This window comes from Puma concolor, chromosome A2 (assembly GCF_028749965.1).
Source record: "Puma concolor isolate L17-30 chromosome A2, mPumCon1.1.hap2, whole genome shotgun sequence".
Classification (NCBI taxonomy): Eukaryota; Metazoa; Chordata; class Mammalia; order Carnivora; family Felidae; genus Puma; species Puma concolor.
The window spans coordinates 148442915-148468757 of NC_141668.1; the positions used below are offsets into that span (position 1 = coordinate 148442915).

The following is a 25843-nucleotide window of genomic DNA, read 5'->3' on the forward strand; positions in this document are numbered from 1 at the left end:
GTCGGTTGAGCTTCCAACTTCAGCTCAGGTCATGATCTCGCAGTTCGTGAGTTCGAACCCCAGAATGGGCTCTGTGTGGACAGCTCAGAGCCTGGAGCCTGCTTCAGATTCTGTGTCTCCCTCTCTCTGCCCCTTCCCGGCTCATGCTCTGTCTCTCTCTCTCAAAAAATGAATAAACGTTAAAAAAAATTATAAAAAATTATCAGCTATGGAGAAGAAGCAATGTGACAGAGAAAAATTCTTAATAGGCTGTCGCCTGGGCTTTGCATCTGGAATCAGCTGCTTTTTCCCTGTGGGACATTAGGCAAGCATCTTCCCTTCCCTGGACCATCTTCTCTTTTCCTAAGGAGAATCACAAAGTTCTCTTTTCGCTCTGGGTAATCTGAGCTTTTAGTTGTTTCCAAAACACACACATATTTGTTTTCAAATATCATACAAAATAACAGGTGTCTCAGCTACTGGAATTACAAACACACCCTGTCCTCTGTTGCTCACTTACAAGGCTCTTGGGAAACTCTATCTCAATCAACACTTTTCTGAATACTGTTTTATATGCAAAGCTGTATTTTAACTGCTAAGAATACAGGAATTAACATGACATGCCCCATCTATATTGAATTCAGTAGAAGACTGAGCCATTGAATACCAACTAAATGCCAGGGGCTGGATGAAGGTTTTTAAAAATAATTGTACCTTGTAATAGTCACATCAACCCAGCCCCCCTGTAGACACTATTAGCATCGTCATCTTTCAGATGAAGAGATGGCAACTAAGATGGGTAATTCAATCACAGGCAAAGGTCGCCCAGTTGGGAAGTCATGGGATTAGGAATTCAAACCCAGGTTTGCATGACGACACCAAAGCCTGAACTACTTTTTACCACTGTTCCAGCCTATTTCACCTGATTTGGTGTGTGAGGAAGACAAAGAAACACATGCTTAAACAGCAATGCACCAGGCACTGCAAGAAACCCTCCAAGTAGGTCAGATGGAGAATTGCATGAAACTGGTATTCAGGAAGTATATGGCTCTTGTCAAATTGGATGTTTGTAATTTCTTCCCATAGATCAAATGAATTGGTAGAACTGTCAGTTTCCCAAATAAACCTTCATGGTGAGACAAACTCGGTCTGACATAGGTGACTTGGTACTATGATGGAGAGGCTTTTTCCTGGATGCCAGAGGAATTCTCTATCAGGCTTCAGTGTCAGGAAGATGCTGATCTAACCCAAATCTAGAATTTAGCAGCTCTGTAACACTGGTCAAGGGCTTAACTCCTCTGAGCCTCAGGTTCCTACTTGGCAAAATGCAGAAGAAACGAACAAATGGGAAGAACAAGATACATGGAAATAGATATGAAGCGCTTAGCAAAAAGTAGACATTCAATAAACAGAAATCATGTATAAATTCTCATACAGGCTGGGAGGTATTCAAATAATGCAGGACTGCAGGGGCAACCTACTTCAACAGAAATGGAATCATTCCTGAAAAATATAATTTGTTTTCTAAAAGTCAGTAGCAGAGAGGTTTGTTTGAGAAGCATCTGCTATAAAGATTCTAGCCTGAGAATTTCTCCCACATCACTCTGATCACTTATACCTCTAGTTATGTGGACCATGGGTGATTCTGATCCTCATCCTACAACCTCTCCACCCATTTTTCTTCCCAATGCGCAAAGAACCTTGGTCATTAACCAGTGGCTGATGTGTTTGTTAAGGATCTTGGGCTATATCTTCCTAGGCATGAAAGGTGGTACTGAGGTTAATGCTTGCCTCCACCCTAGGTTGCCAAGGGGTTTTCCTGTCAAAATCATAAGCAATCCTAAAAAGGTGGAAGTGAAGGTCACCTGAAAGAGAGAGAGAGAGAGAGAGAGAGAGAGAAATGCCAAGTCTCGAAGAAAAGCTGATCATTAAAAAATGAATTCCCTTCTTGAGTATACAAAATGTCCTGTGAAAAAGTGGTTCGTGTCTAGAAATTTTATGTCTATATTCAATATGCTGCATTTCAAGCAGCATTTCTGCTTTGATCCTTTGAGCTCCTTTAATACATCAGATGGGTTTTTAATACCCATAGGAATATATAAACTCTTTCCAAGCTAAACAAATGGAGGGCAAGCTGGAGAGTTAATAAACACACATCTATAGGGTTTTGGCAACTTGCTAAGCCACTTCAGGTGCAGCACCGGGCAGCCCAAGGGAAGAACACAGACTGCTCTTTGAGGTGGGGATGGTGGGCGTCACAGCACAAACAGCCATTGGGATGGAGACAATGCACCGCAGAAATGCAGCTCGAAAACGTCAATGGTGTGGACACAGCTCTGCACTCCTCCATTCCCCATGCAAATAAACATTCTAAAAATACTCCTTGGCTATGCTGGTCTCCTACCCTCCGGCATGGAAGAGGAAAGCCTCACTGTGTTGTGAGCCCAGCCAAACTTACATATGCTCCCACCCCGCTTTCCCACACATTAAGAAATGCACAAATGGGAAATTGTGAGACTCATTCATGTCAGGTAGAGACCTGCCTACTCATTACAGACATGCGCCCCTCTCATTTTGCATCATGGACTCGCGAGGGAAAACAGTAATTTACAACATTTCCTGTACTAAAACCTCTCCAAATACTGATTATCAAAGGGCAAGTAAAGATAGCAACATCTACACAACCACCATTCTATCTGGAACCTCAAAGTTGTAATCGTCCTTGTGTTTGCAATAGGGCACCTTTCTTCCTTTGAGCATCTGAGAAAGAATCAGTGAAGTCCGGTCTCCACTAAAGTACCTCATTGAGTTGAGATCCAGAAGAACTGGTAGGAAATTCAACCAGAGGTTTTAATCCCAATTATTCTAATGCCTCCAGGACATATTTTCATCTTCCGGCACTATTTCAACAATTCAAAATACAGCTCCCACGATAAGCATTTACCTCCCTTTCCCCTTTTTTTAAAGTTTAAAGCCAGCATGTTTTTAGCAACCACACACACACAGCACTAACTAGGTTGTTGACTGTAAGAGCCAGTATTGAATTACTCAAACCTGGCACCATACCCATAATATGAAAAGAAGGCGGCCCTTTATTAAGGGTAAGGGATGAGTGGCACATTCTCAACATTAGATGACCAAGTGTTGAGAAGCTTCCAGATTGCATATTCATGTTTTAAATCTTTTGTGTTGGAAAGGAATTGCTTTTAGGATCCAGAAGTTATTCCTACCACCTTTCTGAGCTGTAGAACAGGAAGCAAGAACCCAGCAAGGAGGAGGTGGCTGGCTTTCCTCCACCACAGCTGGGGTGTGACACTGTAAAATTCAAAGGGACACAGCTCTGTATATTACCAGCCAGCATGGCAAGGTGTAAGTGAGTAAATGACACCAGGGGAAAATTTGGAGAAAAAAAAATGCACCACTCTCAATCTCCAAAGGGAAGAATTTGACCTTTGGTGTTAATCTCATTGTAGAATGGAAAGTTGTCTTGTTTAGAAGTGAACTAAGCCCGCTGGAAAGGGCCAATGATTATTTCATGGGAAATTGAATCACATTTATTTACACATTTTAAACAAGATTGAATACAGTAGTTTGGCAAGAATCTATAGAGCAGGAGATACAAAAATATTTCAACAAATTAGTGTATGCTTGCAAATTAAGTGGTTAAAACTGTTACATTTTAACGCCTACAAATTACATTATTCATGACACTAATGTACTCCCACTGGCAAAGTCTGTGTCCAATTTGTGTAATGAAGTATCTGATCACTATTGAATATGTGTAGTCCTTAATTCAGATTTCCAAAAATCTTTTTTTTTTTTTTCTTTTTTTTTACGAACCAAGAGCTCAAGTAGATCCAAGAAGTGGCAAAAATCCAAGATCCACTTTATCTAGGACAGTCTCATTGGAGCAAAACCTCACCAACTACTTTTCCTGATTGAAACTATTAGTTTTACCTTCCGGGCTAAGAAATCTGGAAGAAGAGCCTGACTGGAGCTCTGTGGTTTTCCTACATCCCTGTCAACACAGATGGGTTTGTGGATTGTGCTCTATAAAAATATCTCCCATTTATGCAGCATTTACTCTGTGCTGGGCACTGTGCTAAATATTAGGGTTATACTTTTTTTTTTTTTTTTTTTAACCCACACAGAGATCCTATGAGGCAGGTCCTTGGGGAGATGAGCAGAGCCCAGAACATTTAAATAACTGATTAAAATCTTTGCATGATTAAGTGTGATAGCCCAGACTGTAGTCCAGCCCCAGAGCCCAGCCTCTTAGCCTTGACTCAGGAAGGCACCGTGTCCCCATTGTGCAATGGATCCATTTTACAGGTCGTTTCCAGAAGGCCCACTGGTAAGAACACCTGCAGGGCATTCCCTGGGAACAGTCTGAAGACTTGTGGTAAAACGCCCACCCAGTGTGAGACCCCAACAGGAAATTGGAGAAGTTTGCAGGAAAATGGAATCCCTGAACGATGGTTCTCTGAACTGGAGCCCACGAAACATGTCAACGCAGCTTCGAGACCAATTACTTTCTTTCAGTTTAGCGGACAAATGAAAGGCTCATGGGGAGAAGTGATGAGAGAAGGAAAAGTGTAGCCACAGCTTTCGGGGCTTCCAAGAAGATGAGCAAAGCTTGCGTTCTGATCCCAAAGTGAAACTGATGGCAACATAATTTTTATGAAAAGCGATGAGTGATACGACCCCCCCCCCCAAAAAAAGGACATCCGCACACATTTATACACACACACACACAACAACAACAAAAAAAATCTAATTTGCCTTAAAAAATGAATATCTTGCCAGCATTGTAACGTGACAAGGTTTTTAAAGCTCAGGCGTTGTATGCGTTACACGTGTTCCCCTTTACTCTTGATTAATTATTTTTCTTAACAGGCTAGAAGTAGTTAATTTAGCGTTGATTTTCATTCCAAGTGGATCCCCATCTCAGCAAAGGCTGGGAGGGTATCAAGAAGGAGAGAAACGTATTGGAAAATAGTAAAACATTACATTCTCTTTAGATCCCCAATTTTGTTCAACTTGTTGACAGTCACAAATGCCCAGAAAATATGGGCTGAGTTGTTTTCGATTGCTGTTTGAATAACAGATTAATTTAATAATCAGTGGGATATTGAATGACGAAAATTATTGGTTAACGCAGCCAAACCACCAACCCTAATGACATTCTTATGTAAATTCTTATTTTCTTTTAGGCTCCTGCATTCTTAATAAACCCTATATTTTTGAAAATCCTTTTTTAAACATTGCATACTGTCCTTCTGTTATACTATAGCTGTCTATGGCACTGACGGCTAGATGTCCACTTCTAGAGTTGCCAATTTGAAGGTTTCTATGTAGAGCAACTGAGTCACCTCTTGATGTATTTTCCATATAAAACCATCGAGTGATTCTGGAAACAGGCACAAAAACAGAGTTAGGAGCAGTCGGTCTTCAAAGATTACCAGAGACCAGAAAGACTTGGACGATACGGCCAGAACCACCTGACATGGTTTCCTGAGTTCTAGCAACATGTTTAAGCAGCAAGGACATCTGATTGCTTCTAAGAGATGGGCAGATTGTTGGTGACAGTCCACAGCAACATGCAGCATGAGGCATGTTCCCGTGGGAAGCGCACAGTTCCCTGGGATCGCTACTCTATGGTTTGCCATTGCTTGTGGAGGAAAGTAATCGCTGCCTTGAGAAGGGTTTGTAATGGACACAGTTTTGTATGTTCCATTGCGGGAGGCGAGATGTTTTTCTTTGAAAAAGATCTTAGTGCGTAATTTCTGAAATGCTATAATTTTCACCAAACTCCGTTTCCAACTCACTCCTGGCCAAAGGCTGCAGAATTGTGTTATTTTTGAATGTCACTGCCCCTGACCTGAAGTTACCTACAAAGTTGGTCAAGAATTAGTAATTGTCTTAGAGAACCAGTCCTGTAGAATCTCACTCTTTCCAGGCAGAGGTTGACAAATTTCTACAGGAATTAGATGTAAAGCAGACGTGTGAATTCAGCTTCCTGGTTGACAGCAAACGTGTAGGCCATTGTCCTGAAATATCTACCAGCCATCAACAAGGGAAAGATGACAAAATAACATTATTTTTCTCCTTAACATATTTCATTCCAAGAAGACGAAGATAATTTAAAATGTAAGTTGTTATCTTCATATATACTTTGAGAAATACTCAGATATATCTTCTAACAAATTTCCTTTCATAAGATGGGGAAAGGAAAGAGGGAAAGGGATATGCAAAAGATAATAAAAGACTATGTCCTTCAAGAGCATCTGAGACTATTGTCATGTGCCTGTTTTGTATGATATGAGAGTTATAGGATGATTTTTGGATTAGAAAAAAAATAGTCACAGATTGGTTTCTCACTCAACTAGTTGCCCCAGCTGATTTGTCGATTTCTAGCCCTTAAAAAGAGGAGGAGACAGAGGAGGGGATACAAATGGGTTTTTCGCTCTATCAGGACCAGAGTTGGTATGGGTGTGTGTGCTGTGCAGGGGAATGGTGGGCAGCATGGTCCTTCTGAATCATGACTTCCTGCCCAAAGAGATCACCACTGCCACTCTTATTGCTGGCATTTTTCCCATCTCTCCTCACCTTCAGCTCTCTGTTCCAGCTTCCCTGAACTTCTAACAATCTGTGAACAGACTACAATTCCTCTTATCTACACATGGCTCTTCCCTCTGCCTGGATGTTCTTACCTACTGACTCCTTTGTATCCTGGTGGTCTGACAATAAATGCCACTGCTCCTAAGGAAGCCTGTCTTGACCACCCCAAGCCTCCCTTCTGTGCTTCCATGCGACATATACTCAATAATCCTAGCCCTAAGCATGGAGTGTTGACATTGCCTAGTTACCCATCTGTAAACTCCATGAGGGCAGGAATTGTGTGTGCCTCATTTGCTTCTGGTCCCCAACAATGTGGCCCAGTATCTAGGACAGAACCGACAATAAAGAAATGTACACTGAAGTCCTGGGCTATATTTTTTTCCCCCTAAGGCCTTATTTTGTTCTCTAAGCTGATTCCTTAGAAACTCCCCTCAAGGTCATTAATACATCAGCCCTCCTATCTTATGAACTGATTGCCATCTCCCAAGTTAGACGTGAGAAACAAGTAAAAGCAATCACTGACGTTAGAATTCAAGACAGTGGTTGTCATATGGTAAAAAGGAGGCTGCACCCAGCAGGGGCAGGAAGAGGTCCTCCAAGGGGCTTGCAATGTTCATTCACTTCTCAGCCTGAGTGCTGTTTAAGTTAATTAATCTGGTTTGTACACTTTTCTGTATGTGCTACACATCAATAAAAAGTTTACTAAAAAAGAAAGGGAAAGCACAAGTCCCCATTCTGGTCCCTCAGAGAGAGAGAGAGAGAGAGAGAGAGAGAGAGAGAGAGAGAGGGAGAGGGAGAGGGAGAGAGATCTTTCTTAAGCAGGCTTCATGCCCAGCACAGAGCCCAAGACAGCGCTTGAACTCACCACCCTGGATCAAGACCTGAGCCAAAACCAAGAGTCAGATGCTTAACAGACTGAGCCACCCAGGTGCCCCTACTTTAATCTTAATCAAACTGCATTTGTATTTTTGGCTTTTAATTACAAGTCAGTAAGGAAAAACATTGCTTGCCTTAGCAATCATCTATCTTGGTTCTATTTGTTTTCTCATTTAGAATGGAAATGAGAAACCTAAGTTAGTGCACTAAATCTGATTGCCTATCATGCACTAAGAGATGCTGGCCGCCAACTGAATCTGTAATTAACAACTACTAAGAATATAATATCCCTCTGGTCAAAAAGGTTTGTAGTCATTATAAAGCCAGTGGAGTCTACTTCACAGAGCCATAGTGCCATGACTTGTCAATAATCCTTACTTAAGTCATACATGAACTTTGGCCATCAGAGGTATATATATGTTGTACCTTTTTCTACAGGAATTCTACAGTAGTGAAGTGATGTTAGACTATAAAAAGGAAACCCCACATTTTAACAGAATAGTTAACGGGGGTTAAAATCTTTGCATACAGTTAGTATAGCATTATGCTAGTATTAAATGTGGCTGTTTATTGAGAACTTACTCTGTCCCAGGCACCATGCTAAATTTACAACATAAATTTTCTCACTTAATTCTTTAAAAAAATGTTTTTGTAATGTTTATTCTTTCTTGAGAGACAGAGACAGAGCGTGAGTAGGGAAGGAGCAGACAGAGAGGGAGACACAGAATCGGAAACAGGGTCCAGGCTCAGAGCTGTCAGCACAGAGCCCGATGCAGGGCTCAAACTCACTGACTGTGAGATCATGACCTGAGCCGAAGTCAAATGCTCAAATTACTAAGCCACCAAGGTGCCTCTTCCCACTTAATTCTTACAAGGCTATGATATGCTTACTATTACTATCCCCCAAATTACCCAGAAAGAAGCTGAGTTTCAGAGAGTTTAGGTTTTTGCTCAAGGTCACACAGCAAGTGATTACGGGAGTTAGGACTCACACTCTGAGCTCCCTGATTCCACAGCTCCTGTGCTAAACTGCTATACGTCCAGGGTTTCTTGTGGTGGCTCCAGAAAGTCCTCAGTCCGAACAGTGAACTGGAACATGGTGGATTAAGCCAATATGGAAGCCATTCTCTTTTAAACACAGAGACATGCTGTATGAAACAGTTAAACAATACAAGCATGTTTAAATACAAAAGAATTTACACAACAAGATACCAAAGGCCAACTTGTACATTTATAACTAAGTATAAAAAAGCTGATAATCTGGTACTTCTGAGGTCTGAACAGGAAAAACAATATTAGCATGAGAAATCAAACTTTAAGCCGAAACTACATGCTGCCTAGGAAAAATATTTACAGTAATTATATGATGCAGAAACTCCTAAACACAAAAACTTACGTAATGAGAATTCACAGGCAGTCAATACTAACAGGATGCGTGATTAAAGTCCAACTGTAAATCTACTGTGAAGGGAGACTGGAGCTCTATTCTGTTCCCACAAAAATAATTAATAGTAAAAATCAGTCCATGGTCAAAGATGACAGAATACATGAGCAAATTTTCTACCAGGAAAGAAAGAAGACACAAGCGACAAGGAAATTGGTGCCCCGCCCCCAACACCAAATTTAAAGTGCAAAAACAAACCTAAAAAGTCTTTATAATTAGGTACAGAAAATTGAAGAATAAGACTCTTAAGTCTTATTAAAAACACACAGATATTTTAAAGTTCACTTTCTTAGCGACTTTAAAGCATGTGAGAATGCACAGATTTTTAAAAGAAACAAACAAAACATCGAGAAATAAGGAGAAAGACATCCACATCAAAAACTCAATGGACTCTAAGCGGTGGACTAGACACAATCAGAAGGAAATCAGTGAACTGAAGTTTAAGGAAATTACTCAGAATAAAGTATTTAAGCACACAGAAGTAAATTTCTATCTAGACACATGATGGCGAAACTTCGGAATATCAAAGAGAAGCCCTTTAAAAGCCCTCTGAGGGAGGAAACACCAGAACACCTATAGAGGTGCAAAGCTAACACTCAGGACACAATGGAACAGTATCTTTAAAATATTTCAATTTAGATAGCATGGAGTTAAATGATCACTGCAGAATGTACAGCACATAAAGCATTTCAGACAAAGAATGAGATAATTTACCACTCCTAGATCATTCCTGAAAAGAATGTCTAAAGTACTGTAAAACAAGAAGCTATGGTTTTAAAAATTAGGGAGTAAACAAATTGGTAAACATCTCATTTACTACAGGCAATAATAACAACATATTTGGTGGGTTAAAAACACAACATAGTTAAAATGTTCGGAAATATCACAAGAAAGAGATGGGAGTTAATCCAAGTTAGAGATTTAAGAGTTTGTTCTGGAGGAGGGAAGAGATCCTGAAATACGTACCAAGGTTATGGATAAATATCACAAGAAAAGAGTGTGTAACTTACACACCAGTAAGGGAAAAATGGAATAGAGAAAACTCAATAGATCCAAATAAAGGTGAAAGAAGAAAGAGAGAGAGAGAAAAAAGAAAGATAAAGAAAGAAAGGAAGGAAGAGGAAGAAAGGAAGGAAGGAAGGAATAAAGACAAAGAAAGAAAGACAAAGGAAGGAAGAAAAAAAAGAAAAGAAAGAAAGAAAGAAAATGCATGGGGATAGAAAGCCTATAAAATGATGGTAGAAATAAATTCAAACTTAGCAGGAAGTACAAATCATAATATTAAATTTCCAATAGTAGAGATAATAAAAATGCCAAATCCAGCTCTATTCTATTTATAGGACAACATCCTAATGCAAAAGGACAAAAAAGAAAGAAAGAAAGAAAGAAAGAGGGGAGTGGGAAAGAAGGAAGGGAAGCTGCAAATGGAGGGAAGGGAGAAAACATGCCTAGGAAATATTACCAAACAAAGAAACACTGTACTTGTGCTATTAGCAAACAAAATAGACATTACTTTCCCATAGAGTGGGTGATCACATAGTGATCATAGCAATGATTTACCAGTCTTGAACAGGGATGTCCATGATAATAGCCTCCAAATATAGCCTCCAAATATAAAAAGCAAAGTAAAATGAATGACATGAAGGAGAGTAAAAATCCATAAGCCTGGGGAGAGCCTGATATCTAAAATAGAACAACAACAGTTTTGAAGCACAGTTAACACACTTGACCCAATGGATCTATATTAATCCCTTTCCTGAGCTATCAGAGAATGAAACTTGCTTTCAAAAACACGAGGACAGGTGCTAGAAATCAAAGCAAATCTCTGCACAGACTGAAAACCATGTGTTATACAGACTGCAATGTCATTTAATCAGAGATCAATAAAAAAAGATAGTTTCAAAACCCATATATTAGGAAATCTTAAAACGCTATTTAAAAATTTACAGATCAAAAATATGGTAAATATTAGAAAATTATCCCAGCTGAATAATGAAAGCCCTATATAAATTGAAATGCAGACAGAAATTATATATACACATATATATATATAATATGTATATGAATGGAGCTGCAAAAGCTACACATCAAACACAGTATGATAGAAAATTAAAAAAAAGCAGAATAAATCCCAAAAACACAGAAGAAGGATAATAATACAGATAAGAAGCAAATAAATGAAATAGAAAGTCAAAGAAACAATAGAGAAAATCTAACAAGCTAGATGATAGTTCTTTGAAAAGAGAAAAAAAGCAAACATCTCTATTAGTAAGAAGAGGGAGGGAGCAAAGGAAGGAAGAAATGATGCAGGAGGGAGTTAGGGAGGGAGGGAGAGAGACAGAGGGAGAGGGTGGAAGAAAGAGAGAGGAAGAGGGAGATAGAAAGGGAAGGAGAGGGAGGGAGAGTGAAAGAGAAAGAGGGAAAGGGAGGGAGGTGGATGGAGGGGAAAGGAGGGGAAGAGAAAAGGAGGGGGGAAGGAGGGGGTGTTGAGAAGAGGAGCTGTGGGGGGGTATAAGAGAGAAGAGAAGGGAAGGGAGAGAGATGGATTTAAAAGAGGGCAAAATCACAAATACGGCAGCATTTTTAATCAAAAAAGAACACTATTAACAAATGCATGCAATAAACGTGAAGAGTGGTATGAAATAGGCAATTTTCTAAGAAATATAATTACCGAAATTGTTTCAAGAAGAAACAGAAATTCCAAAGAGATAGCTAAGCACTGAAGAAACTAATTCAGTAGTTGAAAATTCACTCACACAGAAAAGCAATCAAAAAACCTATCAGTCGTTCATAGTTTTATGGGTAAATTTTACCAAACCTAAAAGAAGCAGATAATTTAATCTTACACAAAATGTTTAAGATCCGAGTAATTTTGTGACAATAAGATGACCTTAATAGCAAAGCCTAATGACAGTATATGAAAGGGAAAGCATAACCCAATCTTCTTTTTGAGCACAGATGCAAAAGATTCATATGACATGAACAAATGGACCTAGCAAGATAGTTTTTGTTTTTGTTTTTTGTAATCATGACCATGAAAGACCACCCTGGGAAAGAAAGCATGTTTTCACACTAGATAAGCCATCTACCATTGAAGATACTATAGGGGTGCCTGGGTGGCTCAGTTGGTTAAGCATCAGACTTTTGACTTCTGCTCAGGTCATGATTTCACCATTGTGAGATTGAGCCCCATGTTGGAGTCTACCTGGAATTCTCTCTCTCCCTTTCTTTCTTTCCCTGCTTCGCTCATGCTCTCTTTCTCAAAATAAATAACTAAACATAAAACAATATTTATAGTATATACGATATATTTCACAGTTTAATTTTTTAAAACATTTTTATTATTGTAACTCAACATCTTAAAATTATTTTCGTAATGGATGTAGAAAAATGTTTTGATAAAATTAACATCCATTCTTTTTTTTTAAATTTATTTATTTTTGAGAGAGAGAGAAACAGAGTATGAGCAGGGGATGTGGAGAGAGAGAGGGAGACACAGAATCTGCAACAGGCTCCAGGCTCTGAGCTGTCAGCACAGAGCCTGATGCGGGGCTCAAACCCACAAACCATGAGATCATGAGCTGAGCCGAAGTCAGAATCTTAACCGACTGAGCCACCCAGGTGCCCCAACCTCCATTAAAGTTCCAAACAGTAGCAATGAGAGCAACAAACACCCCTGAAGGGGTTTTCTTTAACTTAATAAATGGTTAACTACCAAAAATCTAAAGCAATTCAGGAAATGGATAACCGTTTATGGTTGCATAACATTGCAAACATATTTAATGCTCTTGGACTGTGCACTTAAAAACAGTTACAATGGGGGTGCCTGGCTGGCTCAGTCAGGGGAGCATGGGACTCTTCATCTTAGGCTGGTGAGTTCAATCCCCACATGGCTACAGAGATCACTTAACAAACAAAGAAACTTAAAAAGAAAATCACCGTCAAAATCTCTTTAACAGTTACAGTGGTAAGTTTAATAGTATCAATATTTTACTACAATCTAGAAAACCCAATAGCATACCATATGATATTACTTACATGTGGAATCCAAAAAATAAATCAACAAAACAAAACAAAACTCATAGATGAAGAGAACAGATTGGTGGTTGCCAGAGGGAAAGGGGGTGGAGGGGGATGAAATGGGTGCAGGGAATCGAGAAGTATGAACTTTCAGCACTAAAAGAAGTAAGTCATGAGGATGTAATGTACATCATGGGGAATACACTCAATGACATTGTATTAACTTTGTAAGGTGATATATGGGGGCTAGCTTTATTGTGGTGACTATTTCATAATGTTTACACATGCTGAATCACTTGGTAGTACACCTGAAACTAATATGATATTGTGAGTTATACCTCAATGAAAAAAAAAAAAAAACATAGCAAACACCATAGTTAACATGGAATTATTAGAAGAAATTCCTTTTAATTTTTTTAATGTTTATTTTTATTTTTGACAGAGAGACAGAGCATGAGCAGGGGAGGGGCAGAGAGAGAGGGAGACACAGAATCCGAAGCAGGCTCCAGGCTCTGAGCTGTCGGCACAGAGCCCGACGCGGGGCTCGAACTCACACTGCAAGATCATGACCTGAGCTGAAGCTGGACGCTCAACCGACTGAGCCACCCAGGTGCCCCAAGAAGAAATTCCTTTAATTGAGGAACAAGATACAGTTGTCTACTTTCACTGCTTCTAGTCAACAATCCTAGTTACTTCTAGGCAACAAAACAGTAAGTATGGAGGTTAGAAGGGAACATTTTCACAAATGATGTTAGTGTGTATGAAAAAAAAGTCCAAGAGAAGCCACACACAAACTATTAAATCTAAAAGAGCATTTAGCAAATGGATACAAGATATTCAACATACAGAAATCAGTGATGTTCTCATATTCTAGCAATTACCAATTAGAAAAGGTAGTTTTAAATGTATGCCATTTCTGCTGGAAGGGAAAACTGTAAGCTTCCAAATTATAAATCTAACATAAAATTATAAAACTGTATTAGAAGACCTGTAACTAAGGAGACATACTTAGTTTATAAATGAAAAGTTCCAAGATTATAAAAGATAGCAATTATCTTCAAATTAACCTATAACTCACAGCAATTTTAATCAAAATCATAGCATAATTCATAGAAATTAACAAGCTGATTACAAAATTAATATGAAAGAGTAAAGAGACAAGAATAGCCAAGACAACTTAGATCACTATATGGAAAAGGTATTTGTTCTCTTAAATATCAAGTCATACTATAAGCTATAATAATTAAAGAGATATGGTGTTGGCATCATTACTGACAAATCATAAAACCTAGAAACAGATCTGTGTAGAATTAATCCTATGACACAGGTGCCATAATAAATCAATTAGAAAAAAAAAAAAAAGACCATTCAGTAAGTAGTGCCGGTCAACGGGGCAACTATATTGAAAAAGATGAAATTAGACACTGCCTTATGCCACACACACAAATAAATTCCAGAGGGATTCAAGTCCTAAATGTGAAAATCAACACCTTGAAGTGTTCAGAATAAAAATACATGAGAACACCATTATGATAGGAGGGCAGTGACTAATTTCTTAATGCACAAAACACACATCATAGAACAGAAGAATAAATTAGACACGAAAATAAAAGTAAAAGAAAATGTCTATGCATCTAAAGACATTATAAAAAGTGAAGAGTCAGATGAAGGAAAAGGAAAACACACATATAAAGCATACAACTGCAAAGAAATCGTATCCAAAACATATGACACCCCAATCAGTAAGAAAAGATTCACCACCCAATAGACAACTGCCGACAGGAATGAAGGGGTAAGAAACTCAGAGAATCAATAAAACCATTAAAAAAGGCCCAAACTCAGTAGCAATCAGGGAAATGCCTAATAAGCTACCAAATTTCATTCCCCATACATCAGATTCTGGTGAATCCTGAAGATTTCGTGCCTTCAGGAAAGACATCTAAGGATCTTTTTCCAATAGACAGCCGAAATGGACAAATGTCAACTGGGGAAACACCATCAGGACTTTTTCCAACCAATGACAAACCTGACTAAAAATCGTATATATTCTAGGATGCATTCGCAAGCACTCTGAATGCTTCCCAGATTCTAAATGATCTCTCTAACAAAGCCAAATGATGTCTCCTCCAAGCTGGTGGAAACGCTTCCTCACACAAGAGGGCAGCCATGTTTCCATCTCTTGCTGTGATCCTGACCACGCCATTCACACTGGCCCATCTAGGAGAGCTCTACACTGAGCAGAAAGGAGGCGGGAGGCTTACTTAGAGCAGTCTTCACAAGCAATGTTCCCTGAGGTTTCCTTGATGGTGCGCTCAGAGACAAACGCTGGATACTCTGTATCACAAGGTTCCAGGGTCTGCTTCAATTTTTGGGCTGCAGGGATAGGGGGAAAAAGAAAAAGATGAAGAACACAGGCACAGGCTTTATTGTGACTGGCAGCCTACAGTAACTCAGAACACAGTTCCGCTTCTGCTGCGCTGTGATTTTTCTAGGCACAGCATAATGCATTATTTTCTAATTAGTCAAGTGATTTCATCTGCCAAGCAACTCTATAAGCTGTAATTCCTCAAGCAGTGTGTTGGCTTCATCCACTATCATTTATGCATCACTAGAATACTTTCTGGGACAACATCAGTCAACGGGTCTCTGCCTTCAGACGTACTTGAACTTAGCAACAACACATATGTATATCTGAATAAATGTATAAAATACAAGTTACACCATATTATTCAGGGTGAGACAAAGGTCATGATGCAATTGTGTGGTTTTATTACAGAAACAAAATTGAAACATGGAATAGTAAAATACGTAATGTCTTTGAACCACAGCCATGAACCTAATCCTACTATTATGAAGTTCCTTGTCCAGTAATATAGCACTGGATAAGCCTGGTACATAGATGAGCACACAGTAGGCACTTGGTAAAGTCTCCGTGGTTGGTAAAATAATAAACAAGTTATGTCCAGTGGGCACGTTCCAAAACCTCTTTAAGTTTCCTTTTTTTTTTTTTTTCAATGTGCAAATTGGGGATAATATAGTTTCTCTATCAGTGAGTGATGTGAGAAGTACATGAAACAATATATGTTGAGTACTTAGTACAGTACCTGGAACATAATGGGTGCTGAGTAAGTATCAGCGAATGATAATAAATAGTAACAACAGTAATAGTAATAAGCATAACACTAGCATTCTAGTGAAGCCATTGTAACATTAAAATGATAAGGATGCTAGATACTAGAACACAGCAGTTAAGGTGAAGACTCTGAAGTCAGAGGAGTTTGGAGTACAAATGCCTGCTCCAATGCTCCCAGCTAATCCTCTGTATCCTCACCTATAAAATGGAAATGCTGATAGTACAGGTTCTTGTCACTCATTAACATCTTACCAGTAGAATGCTCCAATAACCAATAGTTTGGAAACCAAAAGTTTCCAATAACCAAACTTTGTGCAAAGTTTTTGGCTGATGTCTATACAGAAATATAAACACATATTTATAAATATCTAGAATATATAATTTATGTTTTCAACTCCAAAACTCAGTAAGATTTTAACAAAATGATGTGTTGACAAAGTCTCAAGTTGTATTCCAACGACGGTTGGATGTCAGAAGCACGGGTACATGTTTTGTGGAGTGTCTATGTGGAGGCAGCTGCACTAAGCAAGGCATCAAAGGATTACTAAATGCTAAATGAGCATTTGGTAACCACTAGCTATTTGTTGGGTGACCAGGAAGCCGTATTCCAGGCATGTATATCCTAACGTGATTCTTTTTCTTATATAGGCTTTTCACTGAGCTTTAATTATTTTGAGGAAATTGACTGGGGGCTTGGGGTTGAAGCATAATGCATTGTAATTTTTCTTTTTTTTAAATTTTTTTAAATGTTTATTTATTTTTGAGAGAGACGGGCAGAGAGGCAGAGCGCGAGCAGGAGAGGGGCAGAGAGAGAGGGAGACACAGAATCTGAACCAGGCTCCAGGCTCTGAGCTGTCAGCACAGAGCCCGACACGGGGATCGAATTCACGGACTGTGAGATCATGACCTGAGCCGAAGTCGGATGCTTAACCGACTAAGCCACCCAGGCACCCCGTAATTTTTCTCATCTAAAACAAAACGAAGTAGATTAAATCAGCTTGTTTATGTAAAATATGTAATTTCTAGAAACTGATCACTGATATGAAGAAAAAATGCCCATATAACTCACTGAGTTGTTCTGAGTAATAAACCGACTAAAGCAGGTACAGCTCTCAATCGAGGGATACATGTACACACTTCCACAAATATGCACGCACATACACACACACACACAGCCTTCACGAAATGCTGGCTGCTAGAGAGTGTTCCTATCTACATACCAGGAGTTGGACTAATTACATAGTAACTAAGGGCACAAATCAGGGGTCGTGAATCTTGCCACTGCTGTGTGACATCAGGTGAGTTTAATCTCTGTACCTTAGTGTTCTCATCTGTAAAATGGGAATAAGAACACCAACCTCATGTGGTTGTTTGGGGATCAGATGAATTAATACATGGGAAGTGGCTGGCACAAGGTGAGGCCTATTTAAGTGAACGTGCTGACTGCCACAGGACAGCATGTTATTAGATGGAATCCTCAGAAACTGATGGCCTTTTTGAACCATTGCTTTTTGGTTAGAAAGGGCCGATGGCTACCTTCCCGATGTCTGGCTCCACTGCCAGTACAGCACTGGCAAGTGTCATGCTCCCAAAGGCGTAGGTCCGTCCCCTGTGCCCTGCGGTGCTAGCTGATAGCAAGTGTCATCACGTGCTTGCTGGATAAATGAGTAATTCTCCTCAATGGTGCTTTTCAGGCAATCAGACAAAGGAGATGTAAGCGTCTCAGGCCCGCATGACAAACTGCCTGCCTTCAGGTGGGAAGGCAAGGTCAGTTTAGGTGGCCAGTGCCCAACAGCAACAACACAGAGAGGCACCTGGTGGGAACGTCATTCACTTCATTCACTTCCAAGTTCCCTTTCAGTGCCTCTCTGATTTCCTCAGGGGAACATCTTTGACGGTAGGGAGGTTTCCCCACCTTCCTCTCATTTTCATTTTCTTTCATTTGCTCTCCGCCCCCCCCTTTTTTTTTTTAACCTAGGAAGGCCACACATAAAACACAGAGATATGGCTACACTTTCCTGACGCTTTTTATTTTCACGATTCTTATGTTTACAATTGATTCCTTTGTATAGCAAAGGATAGTGACTTTTGATTTGGGGAAACTTCCTTTTAATGCCTAAATTGTTTGAATTTCAAAAGGTAAGGCCATTAAAACGAAAGAAAGTAAAAAAAAGAAAACAGCACAGATGATAAGAGGCAATAGCACCCATATGCAGATGGCATACGATCACTGAATGATGGTAACGGCCACGTTTATTAAGAAAGTACTCCATGCCAGATGCTGTTCTGCTTTACATGTTTTAATCTATTTAACAGTAAAACATGACAAAAAAAAAAATAAACTATAAGGTAGGAACAATTGTTTTCTCTGTTTCGCAGGTTAGTGAAAGGAGGAGAGAATTGCATAAATCGCCCCAATTCATCCAGTCAATGTGTGAGCGGGTGAGCCAAAATTTGAACTTGGGCTGTCTGCCTCCAGCACACATATTTAACTGCTCTGTGAAGTTTGGCCAATGAAAGAAAGGAAGAAGGTCTGTGGGGCGGGCTGAGATGGGCAGCACACATGATTTAACTAAGCCCAATAATTGCACTATCTCTAATTGTAATTGTCTGGGCCCAGTTACAATGGAATGAGTCCAGCGCTCTCAATGGTGAGGCTCATTTGGCTCTGATCCTTCCTGGAGATGAAATTCTTGTTCCCTTGACAATTGTAGGGCACCCATACTGATGTGGCCACAAACTGTTGAATCCATGTGCAACACAACTACAGACTGGCTGGAAGTTGCTTGATGTGCTTTTGGGAAACGTGTGAATGATCATATAAAACCATGGCCATATTTAATCTAAATAAGATGGTTTACTACAAAGACCTTCCTTTGTCTGGAGTGTTATGGACACCACATATATTTGCCAGTCACTACCATTTATCTACAGAATTTCGAACGAATAGCTAAGGCTGCCAGTAATCTAACGGGTGCTGTTTTAGCAATTAGGCATTTAAAACTCATTAGCTTACAAAGGCAAAGGTAGAAGCAGTCATGAAGCTCAGCTAGACTGATTCCTTATTTTGCAGAAAACCGGGGTTCAGAGAGCGGACATAGCTTGCCTTGAGCCCCACAGAAAGTGACTCACCATGATCATCATTTACTTAAACACCACCAGCAATGGGGCACCTGGGTGGCTCAGTTAAGCGTCCGACTTCAGCTCAGGTCATGATCTTAAGGTTCATGAGTTTGAGCCCCGCGTCGGGCTCTGTGCTGACAGCTCGGAGCCTGGAGCTTGCTTCAGATTCTGTGTCTCCCTCTCTCTCTGTTCCTTCCCCGTTTGTACTCTCTCTCTCTCTCTCAAAAACAAATAAACATTAAAAAATTAAAAAAAAAATCACCACCAGCACGTTCACAGCCAATACTCAGTAAGCACTTGCTACACCCCAAACACCATGCTGGGCCCCTCGTGTGGAATTGGTCCTCACCACCAATGCGGAAGGTCTGGGGCTCTCCTGTTCTACAAAATGAAGAAACTATAGTCCAGAGAAATAAAGTCACACCGCCGTGAGTCAGGGAGCCCAGATCTGCTTCTGCATGGTCACGGCCCGGAGCGTCCCTTCCGTGCTGTCACACCGCTCGACGTCCCATCCGGCCAGGACCGGCTGGCTCCAGCTGGAGCCATGACCTACCACTCACTCACAATGAAGCACCCAATGGAGCATCCACACAATTGAATTTCTTTAATTTTCCCTTAGCAACAAATGTCCCTGATGAGAATAACTGACTTGGGTTCACAGTAATTATGGACAGACAACTGGGAATGAATAGAGTTGCCATTTGAAAAGCTCTCCTCGTCTTTTGTCTCTGTGAATGCACCCCCATTCACACTCGGTGCCAGCAAGCTCCATTCTCTCTGTGCAACTTCGCCAAAATGATACCTTTGTGATAATCAAGCAGAAATGGGCTTCCACAGTCCCCTTCATTAAGGAAATGAAGCAGATAAACAGTGTAATTATGGATTCCATTTTTAGCTAAACAAAGATGTATGTCTCAGCACAGGGTCTTTGTCTAGTGAGGGAGTGGTAAATTTAGAATGAAGAAACCTTGCAAGTCAGTATTTCTGTGAAGCCTGAAACTTTTCTCTCCTTATGCTGGGTCTCACATTTACATTTACATTTGACAAAGATCTCCAGCAGCCCTGAGGACGAGTTCATTCACCCGCTTTGATTCCATTTCTTCATCTATAAAATGGAAAACGTCAGCCACGTCCAGCAGAGGGCTATAGGTCCGGACGAGACAGTTCATGTGCTTCACACGGGGGTTCAAGGAAGGCGGGCTGCCTTGCTCGCTGCCACCTAGCTGAGCCCTTGGTTTAGGTCTGAGCCCTCCGTGACCCAGTAGCTGTCTGACTGAAGGAGCTCAGGAAGGTTTAGTGACAAATTCCAGAGGTCCCCACCGCTCAGGAATGCTGAAGGGGTCTGAAGATCATCTAGTGCCAGGACTCTGGAGATGGAAAAGCACTACACTGTACATGGGCCCACCGCGTGGTGACGATAGAATCATGTGGCAAGGTCTTTCCAATATCTGGGGGAAGGTCTCACGGTGCAGCACAGGGTGACATGACTTGGAAATACCTATGAAAGAACTTGTAGAAAAGCTTCTAAAACAGAAAATGGAGAACTGAGGCATCACATTAGTCCTGTTTGCTAACATTTTGCCCACTGTTGGTCCTGGTACAGGGGAGCAGGGGAGAGGGGGTGTGGAATTTCAGAATGGGAAACTGCATACATTTCTGTAAGCATCATGAGTGCAAAGACTATATCCTCTTCCTTATTCTTCATCCCCTACCCTCTACCTTTCAGTCTACACCGGGGTTTTGCAGCAGTGGCACTGATGATACTCTGAATAGGATGATTCTTTGTTGCCAGGGACTATGCATCGTAGGATGTTCAGCACTATCCCTGGCTTCTACCCACTACATGTCAGCAGTATCCCCGCTCACCCCACTTGTGACAACCAAAAATGCCTCCGAACATTGCAGTGACTCCAGAGAGAAAAAACTCCCCCTCCCCAGGTTGAAAACCAGTGGTCTAAGCAAGGATTACAGTGACTAGCACACAACAGAAATTCTAAAACTGACCGTCAAATCTGAAGGACCAGAACAAGAGCGTGGGCAGGGCCTGTGGCAGCAGGTCACCGGGAAGGGGAGCAGGCTGCGGTCAGAATGGGGGCCATGGTGATGCAGGCTGGCATGAAGAAGTGGGGCATCCTCACGCTCACCGTGGAAGCTCCTTAGAGGAGGTGGGCAGGCACCCGGTTGTGAAGAGGGCGCCAGGAAGCAAACCCCGAAGACGACTGGCCACTGCCCTCAGCACTGAACACACCCCTGAGAGCGAGCCGCGGTCTCAGCCAAAACAGCCGCCATCGCCCCACATGGGAGCACCACCCATCATGTGTGGAGCACTCTGCTGTGTGCCAGGTCTGCCTGTGGGCTTTGTGTGCACCAACCAACCCATCATTGTCTGTGCTGACCTGCCGGGACACCGGAACCCAGAGAGACTGTGCAACCTGCCCAGAACTAAGCAGCTAGCGGGCAGCAGGGGAAGGCTGCCTGATCCCCGACCAGAGCACTTCACCTGGGCAAAACCGCCACGTGCTGGCCTCCCGGAGCCAAGCAGAGGGGACTTGTCCCCGGGAACTGGCGGTGCCGTGAGGGCAGCCCTTTGACCCACTCGTGATCCATTCTCTTGGCCTCTACTGATCTTCCTTCTTCCGTTTCTCTCTTTTAATCTCATTTTACTTTTTTCACTCCTAATAGTAAAATTGTGGAAAAACTAGTGGAATAAGAAGAGTAAACAGAAAAAAAGATAGCAAGTGCCCATTTAGCAGGTCCCTTCCCAGCCCTCATTCTCAAATCTGGTGCAATTTTAAACAAAAGCAGGTTCACGCTATAGGTAACATTTCCTTTGGGGGACATAATAGTCTTCTCTTCCTAATTCATATTTTGTTCTGTGCTTACTGAGTCCCCAGTGGCTGCTCACCCTATTTATTTAACTCCCTATGCCCCCGTTCCCCCCATCATTGGATGCTTGTCTGGGGTACACACTGTTTAGCATATTGTTTATCTTGGTATGTTACTTAATTTCATGAGCAGTTTCGATCTTCTTAAAAAGTTTTCAGAAGCAGAATCTTGGTAAAGGTTCTCTCTGCCTCTCTGTGGATGGGCTGTCATTTATTTTGAAACGTCCTTATTGTTCACCTTTAAAGAGTTACCTGTATTTGCAATCCTCACTTTCTTAGTGATGCTCATCCTGTCATACCATCCTTTGTTCCCACCCCAGTTTATTTCCTTAGGCTAGATCTCTAGAGGCGGGGTTATGGACATGCAAAGCAGGTACCAACCCAACAAGAAGGGGCAAGTATGGAGCCCACACACTGAGGGTCACCAGGACAGCGTGTGCATGCGTGTGTGAGAAAACAGGGCACAAAGGTGTTGTTCCACTGGGCTGTCAGCTTCTGAGAACAGGGTCAACCCCAAACACGTTTGGGTCAGGTGCACTGTAATCAGACCCCATCGAGTGCAGCCGGACGCGTGCACCTCTCTGCAGAGGCTGCCCCATGTCATCCTCTAACAAGAAACTAGGGAGGTCCTGGATTTAGGACACATGGTCCTATTTGTAAGTCACAAAGCTACGATGACAGTGGCTAGACCGGTCATACCCGGCAAAGGAAAGATTTGCCAGGGTATTCGGTAAGTAACCCGTGGCATTGAGCACCTACTATGTACTGAGCACCAGTTAGGTGCTAAGGGATACTGATGCCATCCAGAAACTCTGGTTTAGTGTGAAACAAATTGGGACAAGAATGGTGCAGAAACGCTGGGGAAGTGTGTGAGCTGACCGGGATGAAAACACGAAGGAAATGCTACTAACTCTTCCTGGAAGAACTGAGAGAATCCTCACCAACTGGTGTCTCAAGGGATGGGGGAGGAGATGTCAGCACCTGGGGAAGGCTGCTGCATTACTAATCTACCTCTGTGAAAAAGACAGATCATTAAAATAATAATAATAATAATGATAATAATGGCAGTAGTCTAGCCTAATTCTGGTTCCTTGCATCCCAGGGAGGAAAACAGACATGAATGAACGCACACAGGAAAGGAAGAGCAGAGCATATGTGGGAAACAGCAAGTGCCTGAGCAGGTGGGGCGGATGGCTGTGAGACGGCCGTGAGACGGCCCTCATTAAAGGGCACGGGTTTTGTAGGGCCCGGGGACTTGACTGTTTATCCCTGTGGTCAACACTGTCTGCACTGTCTTCATAGTTAATTACAGCTACCTGTTTTGAGTCACCACGCTCAGCAGATAGCATGATTTATCATTAAGCACACACACATACGTGATAGGAGATAAATGTTATTTATTATGTCTCCCATTTTGCTTAATGTAGGGAAACTGAGTCTTGAAGACATCAGCTAACTTGCCAAAGGCTAACCTCAGTACCACAACTCAAATCCACCTTGCTCTAATTCCACAACTCACACCTCTACAAGAGTTTCCATGAATTATCAAATCGCTGAAGGCTTTTGAGTGGGGAGACTATGACTAGATTTGTATTTTACGAGGCTAATTGTAGCAAACAAACAAAAAACTAGAGTGGTTATCCATTCGCTGAGACTGAAAAAGGCAATGTGTCTCCCTTAGATTCTGAGCACTGCTCGCAAGCTTTTTGAAGAATTCACACGTGCAGTGTTTGATTGCAAAGTCTTAGTGAAGGAAACAGGTCAGAGTGCACATTCAACACGGGAGGAATGAAACCGTGGCATTTTTGTCAGACTAGATGGTGCTGCGGTCAGCACAAAGGGTGCCTTTCGCTGACCGAGCTGAAAAATCATCACTGGGTCCCGGGTGGTTTATGTGAGCACATCCTTGATGACAAGTGGCCAGTGACCCCAAGGCTTATCAAGTTGAGCTGGGAAACAAGAACGGGCTGCTACTTACCTGTGGCTGTCATATCTGAGTGCCACCAGCTGCAGAGGTTAAATTCCACCAGAAACCTGAACAGGTAATGCAAAAACCCAGTGTTACTCGGTCATCTGCCCCAGACAGAACGGTGGCATTGCTCCCCTCATTTGAAAGAGGAACGTCATTACCCGAAGCTATCAGTAATGGTTGGTTCTGTTACTACCGAGTTTTCACTGGGCTTTCTCTTCCTTGGGAAAGGCCATTTTATCACCAATGCTGGCCCAACACTGAAAGCGGGTTTACCTAGACTTAATAACTCGTTGAGAAATATCCCGCTTGTAGGCAGAAATAGTTTTCCAGTTATAGTGTGAGTCTATAGTAAAAAATCAACTCCGAAGGGCTTCCTCTGCCTTGGTGCAGAAATACAAATAGCATATTCTCTACCGATACTATGATCTGCCATAATAAAGGAAGCTTTCAAAATTTATACTGCAATGCAAACTTGTTCAGCCCTGTGTATGTGTATGTGTGTGTATGTGTGTGTGTGTGTGTGTGTGTGTGTTTGAGTGTGTGTAGGCATAAATGGAACAAACTTCTCTTTATGAAATTACACCACAACTTCAGAAAAAAAAATCAAAATCTCTCAACTGCTAGTACAAAGAAATGCAAAAGTAATATAAACCATCCTCCAAGTGAATAGAGATAGATCAAAATTCCATCATTTCTTTTTCAGGCTCATGGCTACTACCTACAGCAACTCACAGTCCATCAAAATCTCACTATTCTCTGTTACTGTTGTTCTCTGCCTCTTAGATACATAACAGAAGTGAATTTGAATTTGTAATGTTGTTAAATTAATATGGGCTACAATAAAGCGATAAAGACAATGGCTGTTCATCAAATGGTAAGAAATCTGCCTCCAATCCTCAGAAAGTGGAGCCTTAATGGGGAAAATAAGAATCTGAGGGTCGGATACAGCTTGAACAATCTGGTTTCCATGCTCATCCATGGAATTCTTCCCTTTTCTGGGACACAGTGCTTCTGTCATGTGTCCAATACCTCTTCTGGGAGTCACGGCTTTCATCTTTGAGCCATTTCAATCTGACCTAAGTCACAGATGCATCCAGCATCCTCCAAATCGGAACACAGTTTGGCAGGGTAAACAATTAATTCACACCTGAGCAAAGCCCCCACCCCCTGGATCATGACTGCACAAAACCCCTGTCCGGGACAAGCCCCCCCTCTTCTGCACATGCCAGCACATCCAAAGGAGCACAGTGGACAGCCCCAGCAATTTGTTCTTCTGACCACAGCCCACCCAGGCTGCATTAAAAACAGCCAGACATCTATGTTAAATTTAACACTAACCACAATAAATAAATTTGGTTTGTATATTACAAGCTGTTAGTCTGCTAAACAATGACATAAGGGCATAAGCAGTGACCATGAATAACTTAAAGATAATTTTTTGGTCTCAGCTTTCAATACTTGGAGATATTCAATGAGGTTATCTCAGAGTATTCTGAATCCAATGCTAGTTGAAAACACGGAACAGTCTTCCACTTCGCTTTATAATACAAAAGACAAGCAATATTACTTTTAAAAATGCAGCAAGTTATACTTACAAGACAAGTTCTGTCATTATCCATTTTACTGCAGCAAGGAAGGCATGATAAGGCTGAAGAGAAGAATTCAGTACATTGAAAACAATGCATCACATATGAAATGTGTAGTTTAACTTAAGGCTTTACATAAAGACAATGTTATTCTTCTAGAGAGATTGATATCATGTTAAAAAACAGTGAAGCTCTAGCTAAAAG

General features: G+C 41.3%; 1 protein-coding gene across 6 annotated transcripts in view; it reads right to left on the reverse strand.

The window, feature by feature from the left end:
• Positions 1-25843, reverse strand: part of CACNA2D3 (calcium voltage-gated channel auxiliary subunit alpha2delta 3) — an 863963-nt gene that overhangs the window by 35805 nt on the left and 802315 nt on the right. For all 6 annotated transcript variants that reach the window (XM_086697915.1, XM_086697917.1, XM_086697916.1 and 3 more), the window contains 3 exons: positions 25649-25701; positions 24060-24115; positions 15202-15313 (listed from right to left, as the gene is read on the reverse strand). In XM_086697915.1, coding sequence (XP_086554041.1) covers positions 15202-15313; positions 24060-24115; positions 25649-25701 — 221 coding nt within the window. The remainder of the gene's footprint in view (positions 1-15201; positions 15314-24059; positions 24116-25648; positions 25702-25843) is intronic.